The sequence below is a fragment of the Thecamonas trahens genome (genome assembly GCF_000142905.1).
Source record: "Thecamonas trahens ATCC 50062 unplaced genomic scaffold supercont1.23, whole genome shotgun sequence".
Lineage (NCBI taxonomy): Eukaryota > Apusomonadida > Apusomonadidae > Thecamonas > Thecamonas trahens.
The window spans coordinates 338,618-351,930 of record NW_013657657.1 but is presented as its reverse complement, the minus strand read 5'-3'; the positions used below and the strand labels follow the sequence as shown (position 1 = coordinate 351,930).

Genomic DNA, 13,313 nt, shown 5'->3' with positions numbered 1-13,313 from the left:
CCTTCCTCCCCCTACCACTCCTCCCCCAACTTCCCTCCCTCCCTCCCCTCCCTCCCTCCCTCCCTCCCCTGGCTACACACACACAGTCCATGCTCCACCAGAGCTACGAGAAGCGCTTGCGCAGGTCCATGTCGCCCAAGCGGCGTCGACGGTCGGCAGGCGGCGGAGGCGGCCGGACGGGATCGCCGTCAGAGCGGCTGCTGCGCAATACAAAACGGAGGCTGCTTGGCGGCGCTGGTGGGCTGGACGACTCGCTGGCGTCGACGTCGAGCGCAGGCGGCGCCTCGCCCAACGCATCGCTCGACTCGACGGCATCGGCCACAGCCGCTGCACTGCTCGAGACCTCTTTTGCCCGTAGCGAGCGCTTCGGCTCGGCGGCACTCGAGAACCGCGCTCCGTCGCCGGTCTATGCCGATCGGTACATCCCGTCGCGCGCAGGGACCAACTACTCGCTCGGCCTCTCGCTCCTAGACGCCATGGATGATGAGAACGAGGCCGGGAGCGCTCCGGGCGACGGCGCCGGCCCGTCGGGAGATGCAGCTCCCGGAGCCGGGGCTGCTGCTGTTCCGGGAAACATGCAGGGGGGCCGCGGCCGCGCGAGTTCGACCGCGTCCGACGCGTCGGTCACCGGCGACGCGGGCGCGACCACGTACTCGACCGTCCTTCGGTCCGAGCTGCTGGCCTTTGCCTACAGCTCGCCTGGCGAAGGCGGCGAGGGGCACGCCATGCGTGGGGCCGGCGGCTCGCCACACCGTGCTGCCGTCGCCATGGCCTCGCCGTCGCTAGTCACTTCGCCGCGAAAGTCGCCTGGCGCCATGCGCAGCCGGCGCGGCCGCGACGCCGGTGCGGGTGTGGCCGGCGCGGCCAGCTCGCCGGCGCGGCGCAATCTGTTCCAGTACGCACCACCTGCCGAGACCCAGGCGCCGGTCGACTCGCCGTACTCGCTCACGCCGGTCGGCATCCAGACCCAGCGACTGCTTCTCTCGCCGCGCAAGGCGCCGCGCAAGATCTCGCGGGTCCCGTTCAAGGTCCTCGACGCGCCACGGCTGAAGGACGACTTTTACTACAACCTTATTGACTGGTCCGCCCTCAACATGCTGGCAGTCGGGCTTGGCTCATGCGTGTACCTCTGGTCGGCCTGCACGTCCAAGGTCTTCAAGCTCTGTGACGTAGGCCCGAACGACACGGTCGCGTCCGTCACCTGGGTCCCCGACGGCAAGCATCTTGCTGTCGGCACGGTGCAGGGCAAGGTCGAGGTGTGGGACGCTGCCAAGCGCAGCCTGGTCCGAACCTTTGCTGGCCATCGCGACCGAGTTGGGACCATGGCATGGAGCACAACCGTGCTTGCCACTGGCTCGCGCGACCGCCAGATCCTGCAGCACGATCTCCGTGCCGCAGACTCGCACGTCGGCCGCTTCTACGGCCACAACCAGGAGGTGTGCGGCCTCAGATGGTCGCCTGACGAGCAGCACCTGGCGTCGGGCGGCAACGACAACCGCCTGCTCGTCTGGTCCGTCTCGTCCACCCTCCCGGTCCTCAAGATCACGGCCCACAAGGCTGCCATCAAGGCCATCGCCTGGTCACCTCACCAGAGCGACCTGCTGGCGACGGGCGGTGGAACTGCCGACCGGTGCATCAAGTTCTGGAACATTGCTGGTGGGACAACCCCGCTCTCAATCGTCGACACCGGCTCGCAGGTCTGCAACCTCCACTGGTCACGCAACGTCAACGAGCTCGTCTCCACTCACGGCTACTCGCAGAACCAGATCGTCGTCTGGTCGTACCCCTCGATGCGCCCGCTCTCTACTCTCACGGGTCACACCTACCGTGTCCTCTACCTTGCCGTCTCGCCCGATGGCCAGACGGTTGCCACAGGCGCCGGCGACGAGACCTTGCGCTTCTGGAACGTCTTCCCCTCGGGTGCCTCCAGCTCATCATCCGGCTCGCCCGCGCTTCACCCGTCGCGCTCGGACATCCGCTAGACATCGCCTGTGCCCATGTCCACGCCCGACTAGCCCTAGCAAGCTGCTCAACTCGATCGGCCCAGCAGAGTGATGCTTGATAAATCCCTGCTACTACGGTCTGCCTCGTCGGCTGCCGCCACAGCCCCACCCGACCACCAGCCCCGCGACCACGACCGCGACCACGACCACGACCTCACCTCACCCCACCCCACCCCACCCCCAAGCCGCAACCCATGCAGACGTCCAGAAAGGGCAAGGGTCGCAAGCGCGACACACGGCCTGCGCCGATGACGGCGGCCGACGTGGTGGCGAGCGAGGCCGGACGGCGGCGGATGGAGGCGGCGAGCGCCCGGCGGCCCTTTGTGGGCCTTGTGGCCTTTGCCACCTCATTCTTCGAGTTCCGCCTGCCCGAGTTTGAGGCTGTGGCTGCCCTGCTCGACGTGCCTGTCGAGTACGACCGGTCCATCGACATCCGTGACAGCCCCTTTGTCCGCGTCGTCTTCCCCGACGTGACCTCGGCCGCCGCCGTCGTCCAGCGGTGCGTCGGCGTCAAGGCTCTCTACGAGCACTGGGCATCGGCCGAATCGATGGACGGCCTGGAAGCGGCCTTTGCCGACACCGTTGCCGCCCCAGCGCCGGACAATCCGGAGGGTGTCTCGCTCGACTGGCTCGCTGCCGGCTCCACGTACTGCTTCCGCGCCGATACGTACGGCAAGCAGTACTCGCACCCCGAGCAGCTTGCCATGTTCCATCGCTTCATCCCGCACTTTTCCGGCAAGGTCAAGCTCCGCGCGCCCGATGCCGCCTTCTGGATTCTGATTTCGAGCGGTGTGCCCGACGGCTCTGGCAGCGAGCAGCCCATTGTCGCTGCCCACGTCGGCCGCAAGGTCTCCAACTCGGCCCGCGAGCTCGTCCACAGCTACGATCTGAAGAAGCGCGTGTACCTCGGAACAACGTCGATGAATGCCGAGCTTGCGCTCATCATGGCCAACCAGGCCCTTGCCCGCGAGAACACCCTCATGTTCGACCCGTTTGTCGGCACCGGCTCGCTCCTTGTCCCGCTCGCCGCCTTTGGCGCCCACGTCATGGGTTCGGACCTCTGCGGCCGCACCATCCGTGGCGAGGTCAACCGCTACGCCGACAAACACATTGTCAAGCGCGATTTGTTCTCCAACTTTGACCAGTACGGCACTTCCCAGCTCCTTGTTGACGTCTTCCGCGCCGACAACGCCCAAGTCAACTTCCGCTCCGGCCGCCCGTTCCTCGACGCTGTCGTCGCCGATCCGCCGTACGGCATCCGCGAGGGCGCCCGTAAGGTTGGCGCCAAGGACACCTCCAAGCCAGTCGTCATCCCCGATGAGCTCAAAGACGATCACATTGTCCAGCGCATTCTCTATACCTCCAAAGACATTGTCATCGACATGCTCGACTTTGCCGCCCGTGCCCTCGTCGTCGGAGGCCGTCTTGTCTTTTGGCTCCCCACCTCGTACAACTATGACTCGAGCCACGTCCCGTCACATCCAGCCTTTGAGGTTGTCGCCAACTCGGAGCAGTTTATCTCGTATTGCTTCCGCCGCCGCCTCATCACCATGGTCAAGGTCGCCCCGCTCGAGCCGGGCATGACCGCCACCGTCTCGGACGTCTACGACGAGTCGCTCGAAGGCGACGACGTCGTCACTATCCGCTCGCTTATCCTCGCCTACGAGAAGCCCACCACCCAGGAGGGGCGCAAGGCCGAGCGCAAGCGCCGCATCCAGCAGAACCAGTCGCGCGGGACCAAACGCGCCCGCCACCTCCTTGTCAACCAGCGCGAGATCCAGCGCCGTGCACTCGCTGCCGACAGCGGCGCTGCCGGCCCCTCTGCCATGCAGTAGCGCTCTCAGCTTTCCACTGCCGCCGCCAGAGCTCTCACTAACCCTGCCAGGCGCTCAGCCCGCGCATCGCTCGCCACCTCGACTGCCATCACAGCCACTACCTCACGCGAGCCCTGCACCGCCTCCACCTGAGTCCGCGCTACCACGTCCTGGTGCGCATCGACCGCGGCCGTCACCCGCCAGACTTGCTTTGCCGTGAGCGCGCCGAGTCCAAGTCGCGCTCCGCCACTAGCAGGGAGACAGACCGCAGCGACGACCGAATCGCCGGCCTCCGCCGCCTCGGCGCCGCTGTCGTCCTTGGCCGACGAGCCCTCGGAGCCGCGCATCAGACTCAGGACGGCAGTCCAGAAGAATGAGATGCAGGCAATGTACGGGACCCGGAGCCAAAACGGGAGCAGCGTGTAGTTGATGGTCGAGGCCGGGAGGCCGATGGCCCAGCACGCGAGCACGTCGTTACGGAAGTTGGCTATGTACCGCGCTCGCGCCTCGGCCAGCGGCTCGCCGGCGACCAGGCTCTTGCACGCATAAAAGGCCGGAAAGTAGAGGTATGGGTTGATGAGCGCTTGCTCCACAAACACCTGCTGGCCGACCACCTTCCATCCGCGCGTGTCCGCCAGCCGCAGCCGCAGCGGCTTGGCCAGGAACTCGTCGGTGTACGGAAAGAGCCGCCGGAACATCGGCACAAACATCGCATACTGCAGTCCGCCGAGATAGAGGCAGCCAAAGGCGGCAAACCCGAGGTTGCGCCGCCAGTCAAACGCCTCGCGCTGCTCAACCACCACCTGGACCAATGCGTCGGCCGCAGACGTCTTGGCTGTCGAGAAGACCACGCCGAACCCAAACGGATGCTCCTGTGGCGCACTGCGGAGCCGTTGTACTAAACGCGAGATCGTTGCTGTAGCCATGGTCAGGTCGTTGTCTTGAGAGAGCTATGTGTGAGCGTGTGCGGGTTGCCTACTGCCAGTCTGCGCTTGCGTCATTGGCCCGGTCGTGCCAGGTAGGTGTGACATCGCCTGACGTTGCCACGAACATAAATGTTCGACATTTACGCTACGGTAGCGGCCGGCATCCGGGTGCGATGACAGCTGCAGGGAGTACATTGCATAATGGTAGAACTAAGGGCGAGAGTCATGTTTGATGAAGGCGCTGTTGGGAGCCTAGTAGGCTCGCACCAGGCTAAGAAGGCGACGCGTGCCCGATTTCTTTCGATCCTGGTGTGTTACAAAAATATGCGAAAAACCTAAAGGTATCAGCCCCAAACAGCCAAAAATATTAGTTTTATATAATGCACACTGTATTACTGCACATAATTACAAAAAAATCACTGTGATACATATAAATGTATTTTTACAGTTATATATTTATATATGTTTATAGCTGAGATTGTAAGACTAGCTACAGCCGTTTTTGGCCCCAATCTGGCCACGGGGTCGCCTGTTCAAGTTGTCTGTCGGAGCCCACATCTACCCCCTCCATCGCCTCCACTTGCTCAGCATCGACCCCCCCAGCCACTTGTGCCCTCCGTCAAGCACCATCCAGCTTTGCGCCTGATTCATTGTTGGCGCGGCGGCCTCCCCGCCCAAGTTGGGTCCGAGTGTTGGGCAGACAAAGCTAAACGATGGACTGTGTTTCTCAGACGGCAGTGTACTCGACCGAGTCGCGCATGATGCGAACGTTGGACCAGAGGCCGGCCGAGTTGGAACTCGCGGTGTGGAACGTCGGCAGGTACTGGGCCTGCTTGAGGCGGTCCGCGGCAAACTCGACGGTGCGGCGGTCGGCGTCCGAGACAACGGCCGGGATGGCGGCGTCCGGCGTCGCGGCCCACAATTCCGTGTCGAGGAGTGGGCCGAGAGCCTCAGGAATGCGGACGTGCTTGGCCGAGCCATCGAGACCCGATTCAATGGCTTCAACAAGCTCGTCGACGTCGTAGCTCGGCGTCGGCGCGTCAAAGAGGCCACCATCGGCGGCGGCGGCCAGCGCCACAGACCGCGGCTCGAGCCGGACCTTCTGGACCTCGCCCGTCCGCACGTCCTGGACGTGGTAGTCGGCGACAAGCTCGACAGCGGCCTCGTGCGCCTTTTGCTCGACACCACGGCTGCTGACTCGCGAGACCTGCTGCGGGCCGCGGAGCTTATACCCGAGCTCAAAGACGCCCCAGGGAACGGTGGCTCCGGCGCGACCGACCTCGGTCGAGGCGTGCAGTGCATTGACGAGCGCACCGACGGGCGTGCCGTCGACCACGCCGCGCAGCGTCACATCGGCTCCGCTCAGCACCTCGGCCCGCTCAAAGCCGGTCGGCAGGCCGCGACCGCGCCGCACTGTCCGCGCCGCCGCCATGGCTCCGGCTGCGCCCAGGCCTAGCAGCGTGGCGTCGGCCTGCAGCGAGAGCATGCCTGCCGCAATGTCAGGGTGCAGCCCGATCATCGTGCTCAGCTGAAGGCCGAGCGAAGCGTGACCAAACTTTTCGAGCGCCTTGAAGCTGGTGAACCGTGAGCCAAACCAAGTAAGGCCCGACGCGTAGAGAACCCGCCAGCCAAGCTCCGGGAAGGTGCCCATCGCCACCAGCGACGAGAGGACAGGCAGGCTCGCCGCCCGTCCGGCCTCTGTCTTGAGCCACTGCGGCCACTGAGCCACGTCCATGACATGTGCCGTCTGCCCGAGCTTCATCGCCAACGGCGCTCGCACCGCACCGCCGGCACGCGGCATGACCACCGCCACCGCCGGCGCCGACTTGCTCTTGCCTGCCCCGCGTGCACCAGCGCTGCCACTGCTCCCGCTCGCCATCACCACCGCCTTGCCAGCCTTGCCGCTGCTCTTGCTAGCCTTACTCGCTCCACTCGACGGTCTCTCTGTTGCCCGCCCTCCAGCCGCAGACGCGGCCTTGCCGGCGGCCTTTCCGCTCGTCATCGTCTCCGCGGCCGGCTCGGCCGGCGCCGCCGCCAGCAACGCCACCAGCTCCTTTTTCTTGAGCTTGGACGTGTACGCGACGCCCTTCTCACGCAACCGCTCTCGCAGCTGCAGCACCGTCAGCGAGTTGAGCGGCGACGCAGCCGTTGTTGCCGCCGGCTTGGCCACCGCCTTGTCCGCGTTGGCCAGCAGCAGGTCCTGCAGCTGCGCCTTGCGCTTGGCTGAGCCCGGCGTCACCCCGCGCTCCTTCAGTGCCTCCCTCAGTTGCTTCACCGTCATGTCCAGCACCTCCATCCTGTCGGTTGTCTCCCATCCCTCGCTGCCGTGAGCCTGGCTGCGTCCTCTCTCTCTCTCTGTCGCCTCCCCCCCCCCTCCCCCCATCCCCCATAACCTACTCGGTCAGCGTGCTCTTGGCCGCAGGCACCGCACACTGTACACACCGTGCCCCAGACATGCCTCCCATGCCTCCCATGCCCTGCATGCCCAGCATGCCTTTGACCCAGCTGTGGCGCGCGCTCGCACCCACTCGCGCCAGCGAACGCAGCATTGTGTCAGAGTCAAGACGAGTGACGAGCGCTGTCTTGCGGCCCCTCACCGCCCCTCAACCCTTCCCACACTCGGGTTCACTGGTACGCTTTACCCACAAGCTACGACTCCTGCTCCACAGTGGTGCGCACACTCTGGTACGTGCACGCCACAAGCATGATCATGCCAAAGCAGAGGAGTCCGACGGCGGCCACACGCCGCGGATTGGTCGACCGCGCCGCCCGGATCTTGAGGTAGTAGAGGGCAGGGAGGACAAAAGCGATGAGCATGGAGATGGTCGAGCCCATGAACGACCACACAATGACGACCGAAGGGACGGCAATGGCAAACGCGAGTGAGCTGGCGATGATAAGCACCGTCTCGATGCTCTGCCGGAGCCGGGCGTACTTATCGCGCGCAGCCCTTTCGACGACGCGGAGCCGCTCGACCATGACTGACTCGGGGCTCGGTGGGTGCTCGTCGTCCCACCGCGAGGTGTCGGGCGTGCCCGCCAGCTTGAGCGCGTCACGAGGATCTTCGCGAGCCAGCGCCCACCGGCTTGGCTCGCCTCCCTCACCGCTGTTCACGTCCGGTTGCGCCAGCAGTGGCTGCTTCTCGGGCGGGGTCAGGTGGCCGGCAATGCTCTGGCCATGCGGTGCAGGCAGGCACCACGCGTCGCGTGCGAGGAGGACCAGCCGGTCGAGCGAGATGCGGCACGGGATGCAAAGGAGAGGAAAGTTGCAGAGGAGCGTCGCTAGGAGCGCGAACCGCCCGGCATTGACCAGGTGGTCGTCGCGCCCGTAGTTCTTCAGGACGTCACCATCAACAGCAGTACCAAAGGTGGCGTACCCGGCGACGCCGATGACCACATACAGCGTCGAGCAAATGCCCACCGTCACGTGGATGACGTTGCGGATCCGCTGCAGCGCAGGCTCCGTCGCCGTCAGCTCAGTGTGGACAGGCAAGACGTTAAAGTGGACGAGAAACGCCACAGAAATGAGCGGAAAGCCGTAGAGCGTGTCAGCAAACGACGACGTGTACGCCACCGGCCGCCACATCGTCGCAAGGCCCACGCTCCGCGCGTGGATCACAGCCTTGGCCACAATGACGCACGTGAGGAAGAGCATCGACGTCATCGACATCGCAGACGTGAACCGCAGCGCTGTGAGCTTACGCAGAAAACAGAGCGGCGAGACAAGGACCATCGCCCCGCCCATTGCTAGCGCACGGCCCAGCCCCGAAAGGTTCGTGCCCCGCACCACGTACACCTCCAGAAGCGGGACCGCAAAGTCGCCCATGAGAATGATGTACGCCACGCAGCAGAGATACGTCAGCACCACAAGCAACACCACCGTCACTAGCTGCGCAGGCCGCCCGTACGCCTTGTATGCCACCTGCTCGTACGTGCATCCACCAGACCGCCTCGCCGCAGACACCAGCAGCGACGCCCCGAGATCAGACGCCACCGCGATGACAATAAGGAGGCCAGCCGCCTCGGCAAGCCCGAGCTTAGCAAACGCAAACGGGAGCGAGAGCGATCCGCCGCCCACAATCGTCGACACGAGCGTGAACACTGCGCTTGCAGCGCTCGCCCGCTTGCTCCCCAGCCCGGGCGGCGGCCGGAACACAAAGTCCGCCGACGCCATCGACACCTGTAGCGCGACCACCAGCACCACCACCACCGTCGCCGCCGCACACCACAAACCCCATGCCCGCAGCCCCACGCCCCGTCGTCCACGCCCCATCCCCGAGTTGGTGCCCGTCGCGCCCCCCACACCAATGCCAATGTGAGACATCCCGCCCAAAGCTCATGCTCCCCCCTCCTCCCCAGCCCCCCAGCCCCCACTCCTATACAAGGGCCGCGCCTGACGCTTCACTCGTGCACTTACCGTGTCCATGCCTCTACTTCCCATGGCGCGGCGACAAGTGCAAACGGCTGCGGTTCTGGCTGGCTACCGAGTGCCCGAGAGCGAGGCATGCATGCCGCGGACGTGACTCTCGACGAGTCGCGATGAAATGGTGGGCTTGGCACGGCAGCCGGACGGGCCACCTGACATGCCTGCCATGCTCGGCGAGGCAAAGAGTGGGCGCGGCTCGCCCGACGGAAGATGGAACCGCGACGGCGGCTCGGCGCGGGCGATGACCTCAAGGAAGGCCGCCTCGTACTTTTTGAGCTGCTTGTGCCGCCGCATGTAGAACTCGATGATCGAGTTAGCCTGGATGGCTGCGCAGTCGGCGATGCCAATGTAAGGCACGCTCTTGCCGATGCCAAGGAGTGTGGAGAGCGACTGCTCCGAGATGTTGGTGTGTGAGAGGTCGAGGCAGAGCAGCCGCGGCAGCCGCTCCAGCTGCCGGGCCACAAACCCGACGCCGCGGTCCGAGATCGGACACGAGGTGAGGACCAGAGTCTGAAGCGACGGCGGGAGCGGCGATGAGAGAAAGGTGTCGGTGAGGTGCGCACAAAACCGGAGCTCAAAGTGGTAGAGCGACGGCGTCGACGCAATCAGCGAAGCAAGGCCTGCGTCGTCAATGGCTACATCGTTGAGATGAATGACCCGGAGGACAGGCGCCATGCCAGGCGCGAGAGCGAGCCGCGGAAACGAGGCATGTGCAATGTTGAGCGCCGTGAGTGAGCCCATGTGCGCTAGTAGCGCCGTGAGCGAAGACGAATTGAGCTCGACCGGGTAGTTGAGGACAAGGCCCTTGATGTTGTGCGCGTACTGGCAGACCTGCATAAAGCCTACGTCGTCAACAATTGACTCGCCCGGTATAGACCGGAGTGAGACCGTCAACCGCTCGAGCGAGCTGCACTGCTTAAGCAGGCATGCCAGCGCGTTGGCGCTGACGACCCAGCCGTCAATGTCCAGCTCGACGAGCTCGGTCGCGTTGGCCGCCATAACCTCGATAATATCGCTATACGACTCGGCGTGCGACCGCGCCTTGGTCACGGGCATGACTGCTCGCTGAAGCGAGGTCCCGAGCTCCGCCACCGCCATGAGGCCGGCTCGCGTGATGCCGGTGCAGTTGGCCAGCGAGATGTCCTCCATCAGCGGATTCACCTCGAGAATGGCTCGCAGACCGCAGTCGGTCACCAGCTGGCAGTTGGAGAGGTCAAGCGAGAGAATACAAGAGACTGAGCGCGCTGCCAGCCGTGTCAGCGACGAGTCGCGAATCCGCGACGTCGCCAGCGTCCGCACCATCCAGAGCGTCGACAGCTCGGCGTCATACGTCAGCAAGTTTAGCCGCAAGCTTACTTGCGCTGCGTGGCAAAAGTCGGCCAGCGGCAGATACCACAGGATGCGGATGACAAGCGCGTCGTCCAGGATGTCAAAGAGCGAGAGCTCGCCGCTCGAGACCGCGTCCATCACAGTCTCCATCATCGCGGCCGAGAAGTACCGCAGCTCCGACGGCTCAAACACCAGCTCTACCTCGTTCTTCTTGCACTTGCTCCGCGAGCGGCCCTTGCATTGTTGATTTGCTTGGAGGCCCACCACCCGCAGCTTAGCGCTTGGGTCATCGCCTCGCATTGCCGCCACCCGCACAACCGGCGCAAAGACAGACATAGCCGTTGCTCTGCCGTCGCCTCGTTCGACACAACCCTCGCCCAGCGTCGCCAGCGCCCGCCACGCCGCCAGGCCCGGAAGCGACGCCAGGTCCAGCTGCGCAAGTGACGCCTCACGCTCAGCACGCACCTCCCGCAATGGCGTTAGCCCGCCACGGTCGCTCTTCCCGCCCCGCCTGCTAGCCCGAACCAAGTTCCCACTCCCACCCCGTCCGTTTTTGCCCTGGTCCGCCCTCGAGCTTCCGCAGCCCATGCCGACGCCTGCACAAGCCACACACGCCCTCGGCTGTGCCTGCTAGCTCTCCTGTCGTCTGCGTCTGTCTCCGCTTTGCAACGCAATCCCACGCGTCGAGTGCCTCCACTCCTCGGTCGTCCCCCCCGCCCCCCTCCGGCCCTGTGTGCCGCCGTGGAACCCCCCCCAAAGTGCGACTCCGCCAGGCGAGAATCGGCATGGAACGTCTTTGGACAGCGCAAAAAACCCCCGTCGCTCGTTGCCGGCGCCACGACCGGGGTCGAGCGCCCGCTGCCCAACTCCGCCCACCCAACTCGCCCGTCACATGCTCCGCACCGCCGCGACGCCGTTCATCGTGCCGTCGGCAGCACTTGCTGATGTCACTCTCGCAGCCATGACTGCCACCATCGGCACCTCGCGCCCAGGCCCGGCCCACACTCTGGTCTTTGCCCACGGGACCGGGCTGTGCAAGGAGACGTGGCTCCCTCTATGGGCCGGCCTTGAGGAGGCGACGGGAGGAGAATGGACAGAGACAGCGGGCGCAGCCGCCCGGCTGCGCCTTGTGGCATGGGACCATGCGTGGCACGGCGGCTCGCGGCTTGGCTCTCTCGACGGGGACGTCGGCGCGGATGCTGCCGGCAAGGCCTACGAGCCGCTCGACTGGTGGGGCCTAGCCCACGACGCGCTTGCGGTCATCGATGCGCTCGACGACGACATCGATGTGGCCGGCCAAGGCGCGCCCAGGCCCGAGTCAAGCGGCCTTCGCATCGCGGTAGGTCACTCGATGGGCGCAACGACGCTGCTCATGGCCGCCATCCTCCGCCCGGGCGTCTTTGATGCTATCGTCGCCTACGAGCCCATCGTCTTCCCGCCCAGCGCCGGCCACGTCGCCTCGCACGTGATGGCTACCGGCGCCGCTCGCCGCCGGGCGGACTTTCCCTCGCGAGCCGCCGCCGCGTCCGCGTACACTGGCCACGGCATGTTTGCCACCTGGACGCCCGCCGCTGTCGACGCCTACCTCGACGGCGGCATGGTACCTGATCCGGCCGCCGGCCCCGACGCCGTCACCCTTGCCTGCCCGCCACTTGCCGAGGCCGCCACCTTTCGCGGCTACCGCTTCAGCCACCTGTGGGAGGTTGTTGCCGCCGCCCGTCCCGTCCTTCCCCCGGCTATGGCGCTGTATGCCGGCGGAAGATCCCGCGCCTACGCGTCCGGAGTGGCGGCAGCCGTGGGCACCCACCTCGGCGCCTCGTCGGTCACTGTCCTTGACGATTGCACCCACTTTCCGATGGTGGAAGAGCCTGCGGCAGCCGCGGGCCACGTCCTGGCCGCGCTCGCCGAAGCCGCCGCTCCACCGTCTCGCTCCCGCCTCTGATTTCCTTTTCTTACTTTTAGCCCTCCTCACATGTACGACTCGCGGATCGACGCAACCTGCTGCAAGTCGATGCGGTGCTTGAGCTCCATGGCCTCGATGGGCGTGTTGCCAGCGCCACGGTTGTACTTGGAAGACTGCGAGGTTTGCAGGTCATAGCCGCCGCCGCGCGCGCCCGCACCGACTCCATGGCCAAACGTGCCGCCAAAGCCTGAGGTTCCGGCGTAGGCCACGCCCGAGGCGCGGTGCGGCGCCGGCGCCCCGCCGCGGTGCGCCGGCTTGCGGATGGTCTTGGAGTATTGCCGCGCCCGCTCCGACTTGGACACCTTTTCGCGCCGCTCGACCGAGCCCTTGGGCACAATCGGCGCAGGGATGTGGCTCCGATGCATCTGCTTGAGCTTGGCCCCGTAGCTCTGCATCCGCCGCCGCCGCTCCTGCTTGGCCTGCAGCTCCGGCGAGGCCAGGTCTGGGCCGAGCGAGCCGAGCTTAGTCGGCGCCGCAATCCGCTTGTAGTCTGACAGCGAGTACGGCTTGTACTCGATCTCACGCGCCTTGCGCGACGCGTACGCCGGCAACTTTTCCTCGCGCTGCGGCCGAGGCCCGCCGCGCGATCCTGACGCCGCAGACGCCACATCCATCGGCGTCCGCAGCGGCCAGTTAGAATCGTTAGCCTGCTGCAGCCGCAGCCCGTGCGTGCCTACAAACGATGCGTCCGATGCCTGCCGCCGCCGCCGCCCACCGCCACCACCACCACCGCCGCCGCGGCCGCGGCCGCTGCGCCCGCCGATGGTTCCACCGCGCCGCCCGCCCCGGACTCTTGGCTCGCGTTGGCCTCCCCCGCGGCGACGCTTCGTACACGGGATACATGCCATCGAGC

General features: G+C 65.7%; 5 protein-coding genes across 5 annotated transcripts in view; 1 reads left to right on the top strand and 4 right to left on the bottom strand.

The window, feature by feature from the left end:
• The window catches only part of AMSG_05490 (cell cycle switch protein CCS52a), a gene marked incomplete at its 5' end in the record, with an annotated part of 2,748 nt that extends 667 nt beyond the window's left edge, over positions 1 to 2,081 (top strand). Inside the window, one exon of the mRNA XM_013902439.1 lies at positions 87 to 2,081. Coding sequence (XP_013757893.1) covers positions 87 to 1,982 — 1,896 coding nt within the window. The 3' untranslated portion in view covers positions 1,983 to 2,081. The remainder of the gene's footprint in view (positions 1 to 86) is intronic.
• A 1,564-nt stretch (positions 2,082 to 3,645) lies between these two features.
• On the bottom strand, positions 3,646 to 4,743 carry AMSG_05488 (peroxisomal membrane family protein; the record flags this gene model as incomplete). Its single annotated transcript, XM_013902438.1, has 2 exons — positions 3,646 to 3,915; positions 3,945 to 4,743. The coding sequence occupies 2 exons, from the start codon at positions 4,741 to 4,743 to the stop codon at positions 3,893 to 3,895; spliced, it is 822 nt and encodes a 273-aa protein (XP_013757892.1). The 3' UTR covers positions 3,646 to 3,892.
• A 2,618-nt stretch (positions 4,744 to 7,361) lies between these two features.
• AMSG_05486 (uncharacterized protein) lies at positions 7,362 to 9,168 on the bottom strand (the record flags this gene model as incomplete). The annotated part of the gene is made up of 2 exons (XM_013902437.1): positions 7,362 to 8,922; positions 9,160 to 9,168. The coding sequence occupies 2 exons, from the start codon at positions 9,166 to 9,168 to the stop codon at positions 7,393 to 7,395; spliced, it is 1,539 nt and encodes a 512-aa protein (XP_013757891.1). The 3' UTR covers positions 7,362 to 7,392.
• A 54-nt stretch (positions 9,169 to 9,222) lies between these two features.
• AMSG_05485 (uncharacterized protein) lies at positions 9,223 to 11,085 on the bottom strand (the record flags this gene model as incomplete). The annotated part of the gene is made up of 1 exon (XM_013902436.1): positions 9,223 to 11,085. The coding sequence occupies one exon, from the start codon at positions 11,083 to 11,085 to the stop codon at positions 9,223 to 9,225; it is 1,863 nt and encodes a 620-aa protein (XP_013757890.1).
• Positions 11,086 to 12,422: 1,337 nt separating this feature from the next.
• AMSG_05483 (uncharacterized protein) overlaps positions 12,423 to 13,313 on the bottom strand; it is a 1,459-nt gene continuing 568 nt past the window's right edge. The window contains exon 2 of the mRNA XM_013902435.1: positions 12,423 to 13,155. Coding sequence (XP_013757889.1) covers positions 12,466 to 13,155 — 690 coding nt within the window. The 3' untranslated portion in view covers positions 12,423 to 12,465. The remainder of the gene's footprint in view (positions 13,156 to 13,313) is intronic.